This window comes from Oenanthe melanoleuca, chromosome 3 (assembly GCF_029582105.1).
Source record: "Oenanthe melanoleuca isolate GR-GAL-2019-014 chromosome 3, OMel1.0, whole genome shotgun sequence".
Taxonomy (NCBI): domain Eukaryota; kingdom Metazoa; phylum Chordata; class Aves; order Passeriformes; family Muscicapidae; genus Oenanthe; species Oenanthe melanoleuca.
In genome coordinates this window covers 87,793,550-87,815,763 of record NC_079336.1, presented here as the reverse complement: position 1 = coordinate 87,815,763, position 22,214 = coordinate 87,793,550, and the positions used below count along the sequence as shown (strand labels likewise).

The window sequence follows — 22,214 nt, the reverse complement described above, 5'->3', positions numbered from 1 at the left end:
TGGTATGTCCTGTTTCTTCACCAGTCAAGCTTGAGAACCCTTACTGACAAGCTGTCACAAATGCAACATAATTTGTTCTTCAACTGTTGTTTATTTTTGTGTTCATATTTGGTAGCTTTGCCTTGGTAAGAATCTAACTCAGTCATCACTAAGTATTAACAATGGAAAAGAAGATGCAAGGTTGGGTTTGGGAGGCAAGTTCCTTGGAATACACAAGTACAGAGAAGAGAACATTAAATAGTAGGTTAAATACTCAAGCCTACACTCTGCTGTATCTAGCTCTTTCTCCAGCATATTGCTGCTTTGATCCATACTTACAGTTTGCCAATCAAGACACATTTTATGACAAGATAACATTTTACTTACTTTTTCCCCTTCTTACTCTAACTGGGACTTTCTGCTTCTCTGTAAATGTTTAGCCTAAAAGGTTTGAATTAATGTCTTCTCTTCAGACAGATGCTGCCATTTAGAAGTGTTATCTGAAAGACATGCAATTAATTCTTGACCTCAATTAAGTCAGTACACCATTCTCACAGCTAAGTGTGATAAGCAGTTATGGTTCTATGATACTGAATTTGCTGTGATGTATCATTGGGCATTAACACAAGGCACATCTTGTTTGATAATTTTTCAGAACCTTAGCACATCAGCCTCTTCTGTCTTCTCCTTCCCCAAATCTAGTTATAGTGGCTTCCACTGATGTCTGTCAGTCTTGACAATTGTAAGTGGAAGCAAGTGGAAAGATCTAGGTTCTACCAATAATGAGACTTCATTTATCAATCTCAAAACTGCATTTAATGCCATTTTTCAGCACCCAAAACTGGGGATGGATCCCCACCTGAACAACATAGTGAGTGTCCTGCTCAGAGCCTCCAGCTTCCATTAGAAACCTTGGGGCTGTAGAGCAGGGAGGTGAAAGCTGGGACCTTAGAGAAATTTGCATTTGAGACTGTGAGATGAAGCATAAAACACTGGTAGGTCAATCAGCCTCAGCCTGGGCCACATTGGATCAACAAGGGGGCCTATGGCTCCAGAGGAGCTCAGTAAAACTCGGACTACTGATATTTCTATATCAGAAGAAAAAGGGATAAGAGCTAAGCAGATGGTTGAAAGATGGTTGAATCTTCCACTTGCATCACTTCTGTTTGACAAAGGGAGTTTCTGTTTTTGCTTTCTTCAATATTTCTTTTCCTAAATACATAGTATTACAAAAATAGTATTACAGTTATATCTGATCATTAGGAAACTGTATAATTTTGAAATCTTACTTTAGTTTTCTTCTGCCTTTTTTTTAAGAGACTTAGGCTGAACAAATCAAACTATGTAATCCCTTGTGGTCTGGCTGGATTCATCCATGCCATTAGGATTGCTTTTCTTAGCCACAGTTAACAATGGTGTAATGGATTTTACAACATTTTATTAAGTTAAAATGCATCAATAGCACTAATGATAAACAATTGTGGTATTTCAGGAAGAACAATTTCCAGCTCTTACTGCACATGCCAACCTATGGAGCTTTTGGGCAGCACTTGACTCTGTGGCATGAAAATAGGGAGTAATTGTCCCTTACAAACACGTTTATGCTGTGGCACCGACTTAAGGAAACTGGTCTTGGATGTCTGTGGTAAAAATATATATAACAGCATTACTATCATGTAGATGAAAATTTCTCTTTGACTGATGACTGTTGCTTAAGTCTGTGCTGTTGGCTGCTGTAAATCAGGATAAAGTGGTTTGGATTGGCTGTGGGGAGGAGAGGAAGAGGCTTTATTCTTAATGCAAATCATAGGACAGGGTATGGTGCCTCCTCCCTTCTCCTAAGAACATTGGGCCTGCCCCTGGCTTAGGATGATAATATGAAACTACAGGTAAGATGTATAAGGATTTTCTGGAATACAGCCTTCTCCTGCATCTATGGAAAAAAGAAGGCTTCAGTTAAGACCAAATTGTGGCCTTGCAGTACCTGAAGGGAGCCTACGAGAACGATGGAGAGGGGCTTTTAACAAGGGCATGTAGTGACAGGAGAAGGGGGAATGGATTCAAACTGAGAGTAGGTTTAGATGAGATAGTAGGAAGAAATTCTTTACTGTGATAATGTTGAGGCACTGGCACAGGTTGCCCAGAGAAGCTGTGGATGTCCCATCCCTGGAAGTGTTCAAGGCCAGGTTGGATGGGGCTTTGAGCAGTGTGGTCTAGTCAAAGGTGTCCCTGCACAGAGCAGAGGGGGTTGGACTGATTGATTTTTAAGGTCCCTTCCTGTCAAAGCCATTCTGTGATTCCATGATCTTTCCCTGGAGGAAACAAATCCAAAACATTATACCTTTTAATGCCTAACTCATAGTATTGTCTACTTTAATTAATGATTACTCATTGACCAGTGCCAACAGTATCTTTAACTGAAGTTTTCCCAAAGAAATGGTTAATTGCTGTTAACAGTGGACATCAGTATTCTTCATTCAGTAGAGACAGCAACAGCGTTTTTCAGCCAGGTATCAAGGCTGCAGAGGATGTGGGTAGTTTGAATGCAAATTATGGTGTGACTTCTCATTTTGGATTTCTCAGTGTTACATTATTTCTTCAGTCAGCTTGAGCTTGTGCAAAAACCACATAAGCAGCTTGCAACATGGATGTGTTCATGACCTTCTTTGGGTAACCAAGTTAAACAGTCCCAAGGAAGCTCAGCAAAACATTTGCAAAGCTGCATATGGCATCATAAGACAAGGAGGTTGCATGCTGTGCTAAACCAGGGGAGGGAAGATGAGTTTTTAAATAGACCTCTGTCCTGATCAGATTTCAATGATGGTATTTATTTTACAATACCTGCTTTCTGGAAATGCAACAGTGGACCTTGGATCAGAGCCGATTAGTTTGTTCCCAGGTCTTCAGTCAGCTCAAACAGGATGGATCTTTGCACTTTGACCAGTGCTGTTTGAAATTCACTGGAATTCAGCACATGGACAAACAGACTCCCCCACAAAGGCAGCTGTCGTTGTTACACTGGACTCTTTACTTTCTTTTTGAACTTGAAAACCACTTTCCTGAAACATCAATATTAATTTTAGATTGAAAGGCTATAGAATTCAACAAATATAAGAAAGATAAAATAGTGTGAATAACTCTTTAATTTTGTAACAAGCTGTTCTCTAGCAATTTAAGTGTGATAATCACATTTAATAACAGTGATAAGTATTTATTTAGTTCTCTTGTATTTATTGTTTGATCTACAAACACTGGCTTGGTGTTAAGAGTTTACCAAAACCCAAGTAGGTCAGTCTGGTAAATGCTGACTTGAAGTGAACTTGAATGAAAATAAGAGTTTCATCTGATCTTTGTGCAACTTATGAACTTTATGATCAGGGCCATACAGTGTAGTGCTTAGTTTGCCAGTACAAATGGAGAAAAATATTAGAGATTAATTCAGGGCAGTCAAATTCCTGTTTTTTCTATATATATACTTTTAAATGGCTAATCACAAAAAAGTGTGGTAACTATAAAATATTAGGAGTCCCATCTGCCTAAAGGTAGCTTCATCTCCATGTTTATTCCACGCTTCCTTATGCAAAGTTAATGGGCTTACAAAAAAATCTTGCAAAGTGCAAGCTTATATATAATCAGCATGATATCATTGCCTGAAGTAATAAGATTCTGTAGATGGGACTGAATTAAATCAATGTTATGGAAAAAAGATTTCATAACCAAGCTAACAAAGAGGTTAAAGATTAATTAGCTGGAGTAACTCTAGAGGTCCTTTCTTTCAAAAAAGCCAACAAACCAAGACAAAACAAGATGCCACAAAAATCAAAAGCAAACCCTCAGTTCAAACTTACCTTGGTGACCGTAGTGTCAGTGGGGTGAAAAAAACACCCATGTAACTGAGATGAGAACCCAGCTTTATTGTGCTCTACGTCAGCTCCCATTGACTGACACACAGAGCATGGCAGAAACACATTCCATACAGCAGCAAGTGGAAGCAAATGTTGCTCACTGACCACCTGGTTGCATTGTGCTGTATCTGTTACCCATCTTTAATAAGAGGCCTCTGTCAAAGTCCTCAGTTTAGCTTTAATGAGAAATCAGACACCTCAAAACACCTGAATTATTCAGCTCACAATTACAGGGGTTGTATGGAGACTTTATTAGGTATGAAAAGGCATTGTAACAGCAGGAACACCTCTCTGGTTTTTAAGATTATATTGATTTGGCCAACTGTGAAATACATTATGAGTAACCTTACCAGGTCTGCATAAGAGTTGCAGAACATGTAGCTGCAATAAGAGGCCTTATATTCCTCATATGCTGGACCAAGAGTAACCTAAAAAATTATAAATGTGACGTGTACATCTTATGTAAAACAGATTGAAATGGAAAATCCAAGAGTGGCAGTGTGAAGGTTAACAAGCTCTGCCTAAGTGGAAAATCATGAAATTTGCATCAGCTGGTAGAAGAAAGGGATGGCTATAGCTGCCTTACCTTCTGGTAGTCTTGACTAGCTGGCAAGTTGTTCAAATGTGAGATATTCTGATTTTTGCCTGTCTTACAAATGGTGAAGGTCATGAACAAGATGACTGTACTGTACTTAATCAGCTCCAAAATGCCTTGATTTGCTCCTGTTATGCTGTAGAAAGAATAAGTATATTCAGATATTAATGTACCAAATCCTTTTGGGAGATCAGTATACCCGTCAGTGAAGCATTATATGGCTTTGTCCCCCTCTGTAGCTTATACTTAGAGTCTCTTTAGGTTCTTTGAGGTGGCAGTAGTACAGATGCTGCTTATCATATTGCTTTTGTGCCACAAAGGAAGAAAATGCTTCCAAAAATAGTAACAAACAAACCCTTGACAAATCCTAAATAACAGAGTACTTCTAAACATTAGAGCATAATCTCTACCTGAAAAAGTTTATGAACTATCACTTTTTATGTGACCTACCCAGTAAACCTATTCTGACACTGCCTTGGACTCAGCAAGCAATTGGAAGGCACATGATAAATAAAAATCAGGTATTAAATGGGACAAAAATGGCTTCCCATAGAGAAAGCCCAACAGTGCTGGCCAATTAAATTGAGCAGCAGCAATCCACTAGCTGGGCTCCATCTGAAATGGAGAGCAGGGAGGATGCGGTATACATTCTTGACAATCTCACTGCATAAAGACCCAATTTGATGCAGGACTTAGCAGATGGAGTGATGGGACCATAGCCAGCCCCAGCATTAGACGTGAGTTGTCCTCTCCCTTCCCAGTATTTTTGTACACTGATATTTTTTTACACTGATTTTGCGTAGCTGTGTCTTCCCTGTTGCACAGCCTCCTTGGCTATGCCTTGGTTTGCTCTGAGAACACCCCAGAAGCTGTGTGACAAACTTTATTTTTTAATTTTTGTTGGACAGAGCTTCAAGCATTGTATTGGAGTTGCCTCACTGGAGCCAGAGTTTCTTCTTCTGTCTGTGTCTAACTGTATAAAAGTCCCTTGGGCAAAATTACAAATGCAATAATGCCTGGTTATAAAATGTTTACTTGGTCTCATTTAGGCTTACAAAATTTTTGGAATGAAATACTAACTTAAAGAGCTATGTAACAATACAACTTGCATAATATTTAATGATTCCTGGTCAATAAAAAACAAACAGCAACAGCAACCAAAACCTATTTCAGGTCAAATGCTGCTACTTGAATCCTACTTTTTATTCACTCAGGAAAAAATACATTTTGTTCGGTCTCTTTTACACTCTTATCGCTTTTACTAGTGATAAAAAAATGGCCCTAAAACAATTCAAGACCTTAACTTGGCATCCTGCAGTCTTGTTAAACAAGCACTGTCTAAGATCTGATGTCAACTCAAACTAGTAGAAAGAAGAAGAAAAGCGTGCATTTATCATGAGCCTGAAATATAATTTTTTAACGTGCAAAAACTTAGCCTTTCATCCAAGGGTTTAAATATTAGAGAAAATGAGCAAAAATGACAACCCTGTATGCTAGAGCCAAGGGAACTGGCAAGGCTGCAGCTGGCTGATCTTGGTGAAGAGATCTGGAGTTGCAAACAAGGGAAGGGAACTTGTCAGGGGGCTGAGATTCAGCAGCTCAGTCAAAGCCTTTTTAAATAAATTCAGGAATGTTACAAGTGTTAAAGTCAATGCCACAATTTACTTCCTTTTTAACTTCTGCTTCATGTTACCCTGAAGTGTCCTTAAAAAAATTAAAGTTGCAGACAAAAGCATCTTTGACCAAAAGGTCAAATAGGCTGATAACATTTACTTCCTGGAGAGAAATGACAAAAGGCAAGTGGCCTGGGTTTTACGTTTTGTGTATGATAAATGAAGGCGAGCCTCCAAAAGGAACTTGTGTGTCTGAAAGATTACTGAAAATAGATCTTTATAAAAGCATGTCTGCTGTTGGATGACTAGGAGAAAGAACATGAGATCAGCTTGCCACTAACTTCAAGGGATTTTGAGAAGCATGGTTTCTCGTGAGGTGCAGCTGGAGGAGATGGAGTAACTAATACTGTCCTTTAAATTTAAGAATTCATTTGGAGAATTGAAATTATTTTGCTTCTCTTACAGAGGTTTCTACAGAGTAGAACCTACTGTTACAGAGTATTTTGGAGGTTTAACTGTTGTAATGAAAATCTTAAGTGTTCTGAAGACAGTAATGCAAAAATCCTTCACACTGGGATATTCAACGCTGTAAAGCAGCTATGAATTGAAGGTTAAATGTAATTCCTTTTTCCAGATCCTAAAACTTCCTTCCTTTTGTGTTTTGGTGTTTATCTTTTTTTCCCCCTTTCTTTATTGCAGATTATAGCAAACACAGGTTCTTGATGCTTTTTTTTTTTCCAAATCTAATGCTAACTACTTAATTCACTTGAGATGCTTTCTGTATTTATGCTCCCCTGAGTATATTCCCTATTTCCTATGATGCATCTTCCAGCAGCCTGTGCTCTACACATTCCCATCTCTGTAGTTCCACATGGCAGTTTAGTCTACTTTCATGTTTTCTATCATGCTCTTTTTTTAAATAAAATTTTATATAATTCCCCAAATAGCCAGTTGTTTTTTTCTGAGAGGCTGGAAGCAGTTGTTTTCTATTCTATAGTATTTCCAAGATTTCTCAGAAAATTTAGTTTCTTGTCCTTGCTCCGTGTATGACAGAGCTTATGATTTGTAAAGGCCATTTTGTGTTTACTGCCATCAGCACACAAGTGCATCCTCCTAACCTTTTTCTCCAACCATATGGCATGGCAGCATCAGTTTCCTACAATGCCAGCAAGCAGAGAGAACTGATTGAATCTGGTCGTGACAAATGAGCAGCTTTTGATTTGCCAATCTTTGACCCAGACTAAGGTTCAAAAACATTCCAAGACTTGCTGTTTCCTAACTCCAGAAAGCAATCCTTCAGCTAGCTGATGTTTACAGCTGCAAGCCTGGATTCCACTGTGGCTGTGACTCGTGGACTGCTTGGATGTCTGAGCTGCATTTCCTCCTTGCAGCTTCGCTTGCAGGCAGTTCTAACTGCTGGGATGCAAAGCTGGGATGCAAAGATGTGCCATTGAAGGGCAGAGTATGACAATGACAGTGGCTTAATCACTTCTGGAAGTGTACCCAGGCATGAGGAACGTTACTTCCTCATGAAATTCCTCAAGGCTTTTGAGGAATTTACGACTGACTCCTGACTGGAATCACGCAGCCAGATGCAGTGTTCAGATCCAGCCTATGCAGTAACCTGTGTACTCCTAGGATAACTCGTTAAAGTAGCCAAAAATAACAGATGTTTGTTTATTACTGTGTCACATTCACACCTCTAATGTACTTTCCCTTCTTTCTGGCAGGAATAAGCCTAACCTTCATCTGTGTTTTTGGTCTGTGTGTTTTTATGAAGGTAAGTGCGAGACAACTTCAATACTTACTTATCTGCTCCAGCAGTCACTGACATTGGTTAATCACCAAATTTTACCAGCGTTCATATCTGTAGCTAAGAATATTAAAATGCACTTTTACAATGATCAATAGTGACATCCCTGTCAGCATTTCTGTGAGGCTGAAAAGAGGAAGTTATAGGGGAGTTATACAGTCAAAAAACATGTAAACTTTAGAGAAATTATGAAAAAGGCCATTAAGTGAGAGCTGCTTATATTAATACTTTGCCCTTTTTTTGCATTTATGGTAGCAAAAAGACAAACTATATCTAATGAAAGCTCATGAAGCTCAGAGATTGAGGAATGGCTTCCAGAAATCAGAATTTATTTTCTTAAAATCGAAACAAAAAATAATTTGAGATATTTCTGGGCTTCAGAGTTATTGACCTAATAAAAAACTGCTGCTTTTAGTTGTCTCCTCCTTTTTGTTTGCAGTAATGGCACACATGCAACTTTGTACTAGAGAGGATTCTTCAGAGGCTCAGACTGGGTGGCACAGCTGGCTTCTCAGCAGCAGTAGGGTTATTTCATTGTGCTTGCTTCCTGGGTCCTGGATTGTCCATGGGAAGGCCAGGAAATGAGGAATAGGGGTGGGTCTTTGCTACAAGCTCATTCAGCAGAATGCTAAACCACAGCTTCCTAAACTCTAAGGCAGTCACTGACAAAGAATGAATGCTTTGTGCAGCTGCTTCCCCATGTGCAATTCCTTTCTGCAGGATAAATTGCCTAATTCATTACTGGTCTAACATCATTTCTGCAGTCCCTCACTGGATGCATCAGATTTCAGAACAGTGTTCCAAACTCTGCATTGTGAATAAGATTAATATACATAAAATTTTCTAAAAATTCATTAGAATTAATATTTTTAATCTTGGAAAGATACATAAATTAAGCTTCATTTTGCTGTTGGATGTAAAAAAATAATATGTATCCTTAATTACAGCCTAAAAATTGTCCTTCTACCTGAGGATTTTGGAGCAAAATTTTGCTGAGAATAACTTCAAGTGTATACCCCGAGTTGTTTGTATGAAATATATGGGAAAAAAAAACCCAAACCAACATAAAACTCAAGTTCTACTAATGCTGGTAGCACTTCAGAATGGCTCAAGCTAACAGCATAATGATTACTGAGCACAACTGTCATGTTTAACCTAGGAATGAAAATAGCACAGGCAAAAAACCACCCAGACTTGGGAACACTTATGCAAGATGTGTCCTTTTTGTCAAAAAGGTCAGAAGTTTAGTGTTGTTTTGTTTTGCTCAAATAGAACATGATGGTATTATTTGGTTGTTTGCATTTTTAAGTTCTCAAATTAAATTTATCTGCAATAACAACTTTGTTTGCTTCCTGGAATAGAGGTTGGGATTTAATTTTGTTGATGGTACAGTCATCTCTGAAGTCTCATTGTCTAGGAAACAGTAGTCTAGCTTTACACATGGCATGGTTAGTATGTGAAAGCGATATGTATTTCAGTCCACATATTACAATCTGAACATTTATTTTTCTCTTTTCAGCACAAAAGACTTTCTAGCATGTCTTCTTGTTAAGGTGGTTTCGCCTACTGCTCTTCCTTAAGAACACAAGTGCAGTTAAAATCACTTGCAAAGCCATTCTGCTCAGTGTAAGTGTTCTAAGAGGTCGAGTAAGCAGAGAGAACAGCCTGGTGAGGCCAGAGAGGGCTGAAGGAGGTCTGGCAGTGCTCCTCCATCGCCACTTCAGCGGTTCCAGAGAAGACAGGAGCACACCTGTGTCTGACAGGCACAGCGAACAGACAAGAGGCAACAGTCCTGCATTGCCACAAGGGACAATGCAGTTACATGGAAGGCAAAGAATCCTCACCCTGGAGTGGTTTAGTAAATGTGCAGGTTCTCTGGGTGCGGCTGTGAAGTCTCTGGGCTGAGCTGCTTCTGTGCTGGGGTCAGGGGTCTCTGCAGGTTGGTGACCATCACAGAGCTGGTTTGGAGGTAGATGATGTTTGTGGCTGCTGTGGTGGGATGATAGAGAAGGAGGAAAATTGGAGAAGGTGATCTATAAAAAGCACACACAATGAACTTAAGACTACAAGAACAAGACAAAATGCACTGCTGCTGTCTGGGCCCAAAGGGTCTTTGTGGCAGTGCTGAGGGAACCTGCGGCAGCACCCTCTTCTCCCTTCCCCGATTGCCTAACTTTAAAAAAAAACAAGGGCGAGGGGGAGTCGTGGGGCTGAGCCATGCAGCTCCCTGGTCACACACCCACAGTCCTGCGGGATGCACAGGAGCCATCGAGTCCAGCTCCCGGCCCTGCACAGGACACCCCAGAGTCACACCCTGTGCCTGACAGCATTGTCCAAACGCTCCTGAGTTTCACCAGCCTGGTGCTGTGACCATCTTCCCTGAGGAGCCTGTTCCGGTGGCCAACCACCCTCTGGGTGAAGAGCCCTTTCCCAATATCCATTTTACACCTCCCTTGACACGACTTGAGGCCAGTGTCGGCCCGCCCGGCTCGGGACGGGCTCAGAAGCCCTGAGGGCAGCGGGGCGCGGATGGCCGCGGGCCGGCCCGGGGTGCGCTGAGGCGGGGAGGGCTGCGCTCCGGCATCCATCCCGGTGTCTCTGCGTGTCTGCCTGCGTGTCTGTCTGTCTGTCTGTGTGTGTGAGAGCGCGGGAGGTGCGGGAGCTGCGCGCTGCCCGGGGGGGCGGCGCTCGCTGCAGCGCCAGCCCCGCTGCCGGGCGGTCACGGCGGACGCGGCGGGGGCGGGGAGCGCGGCCCCGGTGCCCGGCATGAACCCGCGTCGGGGGCTCGGAGGCGGCGGCGGTGCCGAGGTACGAACCCCCGCCCCCGGCAGGTGCAGGGTCCTCCCCCCGCCCGCGGCACCGCCTGCTCTTGCGGGGCCGGGGCTCGGCGCGGTCCCGCCCGCGGAGCGCCGAGCCGGCAGGGAGGGGAAGGGTAAGAGAAGGGAGGGGAAGGGAAAGCGAAGCGTGCCAGGCCCGGCCGCGGGCGCGGGAGAACCGAGGTGAACCCGCGGTCTGCGCCTGCCCGCCCGGCCCGCCGCTCCCGCCTCCCCCGCGCTCACGCCGCCCGCCCCCCTCTCTCTCTCTCCCTCCGCAGGGAGCCGCAGGGCGAGCAGCGCTGCCGCGGCCGGGCCAGCCACCTCCGGGTCCATGAGCCGCCGCCAGCCTCCGCCGCCAGCCGAGACCGCCGCCGCCGGGCCCAGCTCCCCCAGCCCCGCCGCTTCCGCCGCCGCTCCGCCGCCCCGCCGGAGGTGAGTCCCGCGGCCGGGCCGCCGCCGCCCGCTGCCTGCCCGCCCCGCGGGCCCGGGCTGCTGTCAGCCGCGCCGGGGCGGGCGAGAGGCCGCCGGCAGCCGCCGGAGCGCCCACCGCCTTTCCGGGGAGGGGGAGATGGAGAGCGGCCGGGAGCACGCGTGTGTGCCCCGCCGGGAGTGCGGGCAGGCGGCCCCGGGAGCCCGGGCGCGGAGCGGCGCCGCCGGAGCCCTCATGCCGCCGGGGCGGGGGTCGCTGCCTGCCCGGTGACTCACGGCCGAGGCGGAGCGGGCTGGGGCCGCGGCTGGGGCTGTGCTGGCGCCTCACCCTCTCGGGGATCTCTGCCTGTGCCACTTTGTTTTAGCTGTCCCCTCTCCGGGAGCACTGCCTGTGCCACCCTGTTTTGGCTGTCCCCTCTCGGGGAGCACTACCTGTGCCACCCTGTTTTGGCTGTCCCCTCTCCGGGAGCACTGCCTGTGCCACCCTGTTTTAGCTGTCCCCTCTCCGGGAGCACTACCTGTGCCACCTTGTTTCGGCTGTCCCCGCTCGGGGAGCACTACCTGTGCCACCCTGTTTTGGCTGTCCCCTTCGGGGAGCACTACCTGTGCCACCTTGTTTCGGCTGTCCCCGCTCGGGGAGCACTACCTGTGCCACCCTGTTTTGGCTGTCCCCGCTCGGGGATCGCTACCTGTGCCACCCTGTTTTGGCTGTCCCCGCTCGGGGATCGCTACCTGTGCCACCCTGTTTCGGCTGTCCCCGCTCGGGGATCGCTACCTGTGCCACCTTGTTTCGGCTGTCCCCTGTGCCACCTTGTTCTCCTCTGCCCGCAGGACGGTCCCGAGCCCTCCGCTGCGAAGAGCATGGCCGTGACTCTAGAGCAGGCCCGGAGGGTGGGCTATACCTGCCTGAAAGCACTCCTCAGGTTCGCTTTTATGGTCGCCAATAACCTGGTTGCTATTCCGTCCTACGTCTTGTATTTAATTGTGCTGCAGCCTCTCCGAATATTGGACAGTAAAAGCTTCTGGTATATCGAAGGAGTGTTGTTTAAATGGCTTTTAGCTATGGTGGCTTCCTGGGGCTGGTGGGCAGGATACACAGGTAAGAAAGTCTTATTAATTTAAAACATACTAATATGTAAAAAAACTGTTTTCATAAGGGGATGTATAGGGGAATATTTGAATGTAGTAAATATGCAGGATGTTCTTTCAGGTGTCTTACACAGATGTGTTTTTGGGTTGAGATGCTGTGTACTGAAACATTTTTTAAATAATAGCTAGAAACTTTAAATGTTTTAAGTGTTTTGCATTCAATATTTTGTCCTAGTAAAATGGGAAATAATACTTCTTAGTATCTTGATCATGTTATTATAGTGTTTCATGAAAAACATACATTTCTTCTAAAGAGAGTTGATTTATACTGTGCATGTAGCTGGTAGAGCTAAACTTTTATTGTATTAAGCATGTGCATCTTTAAATCATATTCCCTTAGAAATATCAGGAGACAAGGCAAAGAGGCTTGACACAAAGCTCTTGTCAGAAGAGTAGGTCTTCTATTCCTTGCAACAGCGACTGTCTTTTCTGCCGTCTCAGAGTGGAGGAAAACAGAGGGAACCTCTTTCATTCAAGTAGTGATACGGAATATTTCTCAACCGTATGACTCTTCATTTACTGTTAGCAGAGCTAATTACAGTATCTGTGGGGTTTTTCCCTCTGCATGCTTGCTTTGTGGTTATTTCTGAACTTGTTTTTGCTCGTTTAGTATTCATAGGCTCATCAAGGTGATGGACTGAACTGAAATATTAAGGAAGGCTCTGGTCTTGTCCTCGAATGCACTGACTTTCATCCTGGCTACTGCACTTTGTGCAAAAAAGCAGCCATCCGTTCTTTGTACGTGCTTTAGAAAGGGAAGAAATGAATCTGAGTGCAAAGTATGAGCAGCCCTCCTAAAGTTCTTTCCTTCTCTTCTGCCCAGGCTGCATCTGCAGGTCTTGTGTAAACAAGAAAAACAAGGAATGGCAGCACACAGCTCTGGAGTCTGGTCAGACTCCTGATTAGTCAGAAAGTCAGTGTTGACCCAGACGGAGTCTTGTTAGGCAACGAGAGCTGACGCCTCTGTGCCAGTGTGGCTTTTGGTACCCTGTCGTGTGCCTTTCCAAGATGCACAAGGTTTCTGTGGATATTCTAGGTGAGCTTCCCGTTCTTCCTGAGGAGATGGTGGCAGCAGCAGCAGCAAGCTAGACTCTGATCTGTCGGGCTAGAACTGTTGCAACGTTGCACTGCTTCAAAACTGCCTTGCCTGGTACAGCTCAAGCTTATCCAGATACGCTGTTTAAAAACCTTTTTATATGTTTGCTCATTAAAAGAAGTCCACATAGTGTTTGCAGTGGCAGGTACACTTGTAAAAGTCTGCTTTATGTCATAAAGTACAAAGGCCTTCCAGAAGGAGGGATTGACTTTCAAGGTGTCTTGTGTATTATTAATTGGAAATGGGAAAGTTTATGGACATAATGGTGGTGTTAAAGTCATACAGTTCATGACCCCGAGGATTCATTGTGTGTACTGAATATGCTGGTTAAAATTCATTGTCCCATGACGATTTTTGAAATCTGTTTCCTCAGGGTAGTTTTACTGCTGACTGCAGAACTGTGTGGTTTCTTTTGCCTATTGCTTGGAAGGTGGTCTTAGCATGATCTGCATATCCTAGAGTCTTCCTGAAGCATCTCTTTGTTGGTGTTGCTGATGTATCTTGACAAACTGAAATAATTTCTTTTACAGTCTTGAAATGTCATAGTGTATTTGTTTGAAGTATTTACAACTGCTATTCAGAAGTGTTTTATGGGATGGTGTACGGGTAAGGAGGCCCTTCTTTTTGCTTTTCCCTGTGAAGCATGGCTTTTGGGGAGGATTTTGAGCAAATGCCTGTATTAGAGTTTAGTTTAAATGCATTCTATTTGACATGAAAGTGTTAAATTATTTTATACTGAAATTATATTAATTAGCAAGAACAGCTTATTTCTTTGTCCTTTCTTTAACCTCACTACCACTTGCAGAACAAACCTGGGAAGTGTCTCAATCTGGCTTCAGCATAAGCAGAGAGGGTAATCTGTGTGTCTTTTTTCATATTAATAGATTCATAAAAAAGCTGCCACTAGGTCCCCTGTTTTTTATACAGTATGACATAACTAACTCAGAGCTGAAATACTGTTTTAATAGAGTTGGTGTCCAGGACTTTCAGTGGTGTGTCTGAAAGAGACGTTTCTCCGGAATTCTTCTGTTTTAAATTCCAAAAAACTAAGTCAAAGGTAGGCTTCAGTATGTTCTATCATTGCAAAAGTAAATACAAGATAGTAGGTATGCATGGGTTCATTAAAAAGATTAAAGTGTTTTCTTTTGAGTAGCAGAGTAGCACGTGAAGGGTTTTGTTGCTGGTTTCTTCGTCTCTAAGAGAGTAACCAGATAAATAAGTTTACTTACCTTTTAATTAGAGGGAGTGGTCTGCTTCAGTTGTGTTGCAAGTACATTTTATTTCTTTAGTTTATTTATTTTTTCCCTTTCCAAGCTTGGGTCATTTCTTGGGTAAGAAGTGACATAAATCATTTGTAATTAGTGACTTAAACTCAGCCTGCAGAATAGATTCAGGGCGGATTTTTTTTGCTCCCGTAATTTGTGTGTAATGTGTAGGAGAAAGCTCGACAGCAAGTGAAGAGAATATGGTGAGTGCTAGCTTATCCTTCTGGGCTTTGCTGCTGTTGCATAATTGTTGGTATATTTTATTGAATATAGCTGGAAGAGCTGAGGAAGAACTCCACAACTATGTCTGCCCTTTTCTTCCTCTCTTCTGTCGAAACTTGGGGGTTTTTGTTAGGATCATAGAGGATTTTGTACAGAAATTACCTGTTCTGTGTCTGTATCAGTAGCTCTAATCTGTGCTTTTTGATAAATGTAGGTGTTTCTGTTTGTAGATGCACTTGATATTATGTAAAGAGATAGCATATGACTGGACAAGCAAAGTAAAGAAAGGACTAGGCAGAGAAATTGTAAAGGTCACTCTCCTCTCCCTAATCTTTTTCTTCTTAAGATGCAAGTATGAGAGAGAACTTGTGCATAATTGGTCTACTTTGATTTTTAAAGGGCAGAGCATGATAAATATCTCTGTTGTTCCCTTGAGCTCCGTAGGGTTTCTTACAAAAATGAAAACTGAGTATCTTTTTATGAAGAGTGTACAGACAGTCTAGTAATGTTATTTTATTTTTATATGATTTTAGAAAGGCTTTCTTATAACTCTTTTAAATTTTCTTTTTGTAAGGACTGTTTTTTTATAAATGCATTGCTCTTGTAGGAGCTGTTCAGCCAAGGCACTTGGAATCTGAATATTAGTGTGATTTGAAAGGCACCTTTGAATAATACTTCAAAATATTTTCCTCCGTTTGTTGGAAGATGCATTCTAAAAAAAGCAAACTCAAGAGTGCTTGATCCTTTGTTGGCAAGTACCTTTTCCCCTGTGCTATAATTTGTCATTTAACATATGAGTACACCAGACAGCACTAAATAGTGCAGTAGATGGGAGGGAGATGGAGCTTATCTGTGGTGGTGAATTTCTGATGACCTTTTGCTCACTTACAAAACTGGTTTTAAAGCAGTCATTTTACAGGTTGCATCTTCTTTAGTCAAGTATTGCAGACTAAGTGTAATATCTGTGTACCTAATCAAATCACCAAAAATAGGACTGCTGGAGAGAAGCTTGCTCACTTAATTGCACATAAACAAACTGTTTTGTTGCCTCTCCTGCTGTCTGAGTGTAGGAGTCAGTGGGAGCCTGTGATGGGGCTGTTGCAGTATTGCAGTGAGGAGTCTCTAGGCCAGCAGAGCAATCAGCTGGCAGTGCAGTGCTGACACTCAGGGTGCTGATGCTGTACTCCAGGCAGCTCTGTCCCACTGTAGGACGTGGTGCTTGTGCCCAGCCCGTGCCTCTGGCTGCAGCAATCATCAGCTCTGCTCTCAGCACCAGGGCAGAGAGGCCCTGGGCTCTGCAGGCTTGTCTGCACCTGGGGAGGGGGTTTCTGCAAAGCTGTGCCTGGAGTATTTCATACTGCAGCAGCAAGGAGGACACCTTGACAAAACCTTGTGTTTCAGCCTCTCAGTGACATACACAGAGTTTTGGGTAGGTCAGTGGGCTGTGAGCAGGTGGAAAAGTGTAATACACCTGTTACCATACACTAAAAGCTCTTAGTGCCTTGACTATGCTTGTTGGTATAATGATGCAGTGCTTAATTAAAAGTGCACCAGTCCTATGGTGTTACTGTTGTGTGTCAGCCAGGATGGTGACTAATTTTAAAGAGTGTCTATAAGAATTGTCAGGTTTTGTCAAGTGAGGAGAATTTCTCTTTCCTTCTCTGTTCAGCCAAGGAAAGAAAAGCTGAGATCAAGATTTTGATTTTTTAATTGTCCCCATCTCCTCTCCTCCCAAGTGATTTAGCTTTTATTGGCTGATTTATACATGTGATTAGGATGTGACTGCTCTATAACTTTTTCAGCAGTCATACCTTTTTTTTTTTTTCCTTCTAATGCAAAATCGTTTTTCCATTTTGTCAGTCAACAGCCTTAATTCCTCTAGTCTTCTAAGAATGCAAATATTTTTGTCTTCCAGAGCTGTAAAAGATACAGGTGGAGTTGCTGTGACAACACTTCCTTGGTGCAGACAACATTTGCTGTCTGTGCAACTTCTGGTGACAGGTTGGCCCCTCTCCTCGGGCAGGAAGTGCAGCAGAAGCTGAAGGATAGCAGATGAGATAAAGTAAATTCTTTGTCCCATATAAGGCAGGCAGTGTTATTTCAGGAGGCCTATCTATGCCTCTAACCCTGCCATTGGTTCTATTCTCCTCAGTTCCTACAGTATGGTTTTTCACTGGCAGTATTTTGCTTTTTGGGTCTGGTCATTACTCTAAGGACTGGGCAGGGAGAAGCATGGGGAAACAACTTCTGTTTTTGAGGTCAGGCAGTGTATGAAAATGAAGAAGGAAAATTGTTCTTGTTCATGTTTTCTTAGAATGTGCAAAAAAATACCTGATGTGACTCAGTAGATTTGGGTACCGCGGATAAACTTCTGGTTTGTGCTGTGGGCGTACGTTGAGTTTCTAGGCAATCTCTGACTTAAGTGAAGCTTTGCCTGGTGTGTAGGTTATGCTGAGATCAAACAGGACTCTTTGCATTCATTTTGCTGCTTGTAAGAGGAAGTTTGTGTTTATCTTTTGAGCTGTCTTGATAAGAGAAGGTCAGAGAGTTGAGTGAGCTGGGGACACTGGAGCTGTTTCCAACATGGCCTCAGAGCAAAGGGCCAGCGCAGCTTTGCGTAAGAGAGGGAAGGTGTGCAGTGAACTTGGTGTCAACTTCAGTGTACATGTGATGTGTCTTTACAGAGTGCTGTCCAAAGACCCTTGTCCTTTTCTAATGGCATGAGAAATCACATCAGGAAATCCCCATATCTCCTTTTGGAGGCATGGGTTAGAATTGCCATACTTCTTTGTATAGTTCATCTAATGCCAGCAAATGTAATCTAATGTGTCAAAAGCAGTAAAGCTTATAATTCATTTTTTATTGTATCATTTCACTGTAAAGGGTCATTCCAAAAGATTAGATAATGAAATATTCTCTGAGTTGCTTTTTTTTCAGAATGCTGCTGCCTCCTGACACAAAGCTTAGAGAAAAAACATACACTATTGTTTTTCTTGTTTGTTGCTATTTAAGTCCTTTTAAATTTTTGATTGTTTTGTTTATTTTCCTTTTTTTTTTTTTTTTTTTTTTTTGTTTTGGTTTATTTTTTTTTTTTTTTTCCTTTTTTAGAGCAGGTTAGTCTGTGTTCCGTGTTTCACCTGCTCTGGATAATACAAGAACTATTGCAAGCCTACCAAAGCATAGTAAAGGTGAAATTATTGATGAATGCATATACAGAAGGGTGTAATTCTATAATTTTAAGTCCAGCAATGGCTGTGGAATGCTTCTAAATTATCTTGTATGCTCAGAGTCAAAGAAAAATGAAGTTTTAGGAATTCTGGATTCCATTCCTCCTTATGGCTGAGTTTGCTATTTTTAGCATGTGTTTTTATCTCCCCCTTAGTTCATCTGGACCTTTGTTTTTAGCATATCTGTTCATATTAGTCTTCTTACTGCTCTCTTTATTACTGAAAGCTAAGAATACCTGAGAGATGTGTCTCTGTTCTCTTTACCTTTTCCTGTTCTTTTCCATGATTTTAGGAACCTTGTGAAATAATTACAGGAAAGCTTTTGTCCAACACTGATTTAGACAAGCAAAATCTCAGAGAGTTAAATACTTTTTCCACAGATTCTTTGTGGTGAAATTTTTTTCTACTTGAGTGTCATCATGTGTATTGGAATGTGTCAGAGATTATGCCTTTTTGTCAAAGATGCAATTTCTAAATCTCATTTAATGTAACTGTTCTAAAGCATGGAAGTTTTAGAGCTTTTCAAGAAACCTGGAGAAAAAAAATGAATATTTCATGTGGAGAAGAAAATTTATTTTCTCTGAAGTTTTGTTCTGGGTAAATTACTTTTTTAGAATGAGGCTCAAACAAATTAACAGAATGTATCACTTTACCTTTTTCTGTCGTGTGTGAGAGGGACAGAAAAATCTTGCCAAAGGTTAGCTTGGCAAGGTTTTAAGATGCTGAAAAATGGAAGAGTTGTGCAACCTTAATTAGACAGGGTAGTTAGTAAATCCTTTATGGAATATAATCTTAGTGGTATAACTATCCGATGTGAACTGAGCCAAAGTACAGCTCCAAGATATGTAATCTGCTCATGTTGGAGTGGGATGTAAACTCTGATGCTTAAGATGACATGTCAAATGCATGATTGCACAGGCACAGAATTGCACTGCTCTTGCAGCCAGCACAGCTCAGATAATGGTCCAGCTGCTTGTGTGTGCACTCACTGAAATAAATAGGGTTAATATGTTTGCATTCCCAAAAATGTTCCATGACACCAATAAGGGATTCTGTGTATGAGGCTGTTCTTTCCCCCCACAAAGCATTTCAAGCAGGGAGTGCCACAGAAGAGAGCCAGTCCCAGCCTTTCAGACTCATCCTACCACTGTTTCAGTTTTATTGGTCAGATATTTAATGATGTGTGGGGATCTGGGTCACAGCCAGCTCTGGCCCACGCTAAAACTACCCATCCACCCCTTTTTTTGCTGGGTGATGTAGAAGTCCCTAACCCAGTTCCATTTGTGGGTGTGGTGAGAGAAGGTAGGGACAAACAGCAAAGACAAAGAGGAAGGAAATTCATCTTTTGGTGGCAGCACCAGCTTTGGTGTATTTTTTGACTACTGCTTATGGCCTCAATTCAAGAGAGCAGTCCTATGCAGGATAGGGCTTTAGTATGTGAATGTTACTGAGTAGACTTCTTCATCTTTTCTTACCATTTTCTTAACTGGTTCATATCGTTTAGACTGGAAAAGTGTCTTCTGCCAAATTCTTTTTGAGAAGAAAACTAAGCTTAGGGTGAGAAGAAAGAACTAGGATAAACTGAAAACAGTTCATAAAGGAATAAGGAGACCAGTGGTTCTGTTGAATGAATGAGGTTTCTCTAAAGTTTTGTATGTACTATGTACTGTAATTTCAATTTGTCAGCTACAGAGACAATTGTAGAAAGCTTCAAAGGTACTTAAGCTGCATGAATAGCCAACACAATGCAGAAGTTGTTTGGTGTTGAACAATATAAAGTAATAAACATTAAAGTAAAGTAGCAGTTTAGGAAATAGATGAGTATCATGGTGGAGAGCTTAGGGAAAGTTTCATCCCAATGAACAACTATACCTTCTGTTATAAAATATATAAAGAACAGAATGGCGAATAATACTAAAAAAATATCAGAGGTTCACCTTCACAGTTTAGTAGTTTTGTCACAGTTGTTCTAAAGCTATTCAAGAATTAAGACCTCTCTCTAAGAAGGTCATCAGCCTCATTAGTCCAGGCTGAAATCAAACCAGAACTATTTCACTCACAGCTGAACTCAAAGTAGAACCAAATTGGACAACTCAGTGACTCCATTTTCTGGGCAGAATAGAGAAGATTCAATCTCCTTGACTCTGTGTAAAGGAGAGAAGGGAATTTTTAGTCTCTCCATTAAAAGGTGGAACATTGCAAGTCTATGAGATTTAATAAGACAGCAGTACCTGGAGGTTATATTTAATTTTTTTCTTAAATACTTCCATTATACCTTTTCACAAATGCTTTACCAGATAACACCAATGGTGTTACTTCCTTTGATTCATACAACATAACCATAAAACTTTTTGTTTAAATGTTACTGTTCTAAAGGGGAAGGAATTAGCCATTTTTAAGGAGTTTCATAGCTCATAGCTTAGAGACTCACCTCAGTTTTGTAATTTAAGTAAAAGGGGAAAGATTAATAGCTTTATTACTGCTTCTCATGGAACTAAAAATAGAAATGGTGTCCTAAGACCAAGAGACAGAGCTGCTGCTGTTTGGGAGGACATGGGTTCAGGAAAGTTGACTCTTTAGGGCAGTGACAGGAGTGCTTGTGGATCTGGGGGTTTTTTGGTGGCAAAAGGGAAGACTTTGCCTGACTTCTCTTAAAATTTTGTTTAGTTAGTTTTCTAGTATCCTGTAGTTACAAGCACGTAGAGTTTCTGTGAAAAGTTCATAGTGTCTGTGTTTGCTTGCCAGAACTGGGGGAGAGAAAACCCCATCAGTATTAAGAACACATACTTTTGGTTAATTTAATCATCAGTTATGTTGAGTGTGGTGTTTAAGGTGGGCCATCAAACACTATTTTAATGTAATTTTATGACTTGGGTATTTATTACCCATGTAGATAAATGAGACCATGTTTAAGTATAGTTTCCTGATGAGATTAAGCTACTTGTTTAACAGCTATTCTTTCTCTCACCTCTCCCACACTTCTGATTTGCTTCCTTGCAAATCTGTTTGCAATTGACCAGATGGTTCTGATTTCAGGCATAATTGTGTTCTCATGAGTTGTGTGAAAATTGACAGCTGAGTGGAGGAGAGAGACCCAAGTTTGTGCCTCAGCTGAGGGTAGTGCAGGCAGACTCAGCCATTGTATGTCTTGTTTGACATCTGCTGCTTGTTCAAACAGTGCATCAGTGATTCAGGGTTTGCCACAGTGCCAGCATATCTTGTCCATCCTGTTGGGGAGAAGGAGGTTAGACAGTGGGTTTTTGGGAAATCAGCATTTGTTACTTGTGCTTCTGGAGCAACACATTAACCTGGCAGTGGCAGATGGTGCTGGAAGCAGCATCCTTCCCTGTGGGGTTTAATATACCTTGCTTATCACAGTCTTTTAGATCCAAAAGGCATATGCAGAAAACTCTTTACTCTTAATATTAGGAAAAAGGCTAACTGGTAAAAAACTTAATATATTGAGCTTTTAATACCTTCTACCCTATATTAAACAGAAGTTCATGTAGCCTCCTAAAAAGAGGACTGGAAGGACATCAACGTGACTGAAACTCCATCCTGATTTTGACTAGGGTAGTGTTAATTTCCTCTTAAAACAACATCAAATTCTCAAGAAGGAGCAGTGATGCTCAAATTACTGTAGGCAGGTCAGAGTCAAATAAAAAATCGGTTGTGAATCTGACCCAGGGACATGTAGAAATGGTCAAGGTATATTTGATTATTTTTGGGAAAACCTGAGAGAGAGCAATGGTGTGGGTTGTAAGCAGCATGAGAGTCTGTCAAGAAGGGTTCTGTACCACTGTTCCACCACCTTGAAGGCATCACATTAGAAGTGTGGCCTTTTGAGTTTTATATCTGAACCTGTCCTCATTTGATATGCATAAATATATATGGATGGCCTGGCAAATCTCCAACTCCAATAGCTGCCAGTTTGCTTTCCAAATACATTCTTCTTTCTTACCCATTTTTATTTCCTGTGGTTGTCTCTGGCATGAAATTCAGTTGTTGTTGCTCCTGTCAACAGCATTACTTGGAAATAAATAGAACCATAGCCTGTGTATACATTAATAGAGAATGAAGGACCTCTGAGGCTCAGTTTACATTT

At 42.1% G+C, this 22,214-nt stretch overlaps 1 protein-coding gene across 3 annotated transcripts in view; it reads left to right on the top strand.

The window, feature by feature from the left end:
* The first annotated feature begins 10,632 nt into the window (after nucleotides 1–10,632).
* Nucleotides 10,633–22,214, top strand: part of LPGAT1 (lysophosphatidylglycerol acyltransferase 1) — a 58,515-nt gene continuing 46,933 nt past the window's right edge. Inside the window, exons 1-3 of one of the 3 annotated variants that reach the window (XM_056486463.1) lie at nucleotides 10,633–10,713; nucleotides 11,000–11,153; nucleotides 11,982–12,249. In XM_056486463.1, coding sequence (XP_056342438.1) covers nucleotides 12,012–12,249 — 238 coding nt within the window. In that variant the 5' untranslated portion in view covers nucleotides 10,633–10,713; nucleotides 11,000–11,153; nucleotides 11,982–12,011. Of the gene's footprint in view, nucleotides 10,714–10,753; nucleotides 10,838–10,874; nucleotides 10,905–10,999; nucleotides 11,154–11,981; nucleotides 12,250–22,214 lie in introns of those variants that run through there. The other 2 variants (XM_056486462.1, XM_056486464.1) reach the window with 2 other exon arrangements.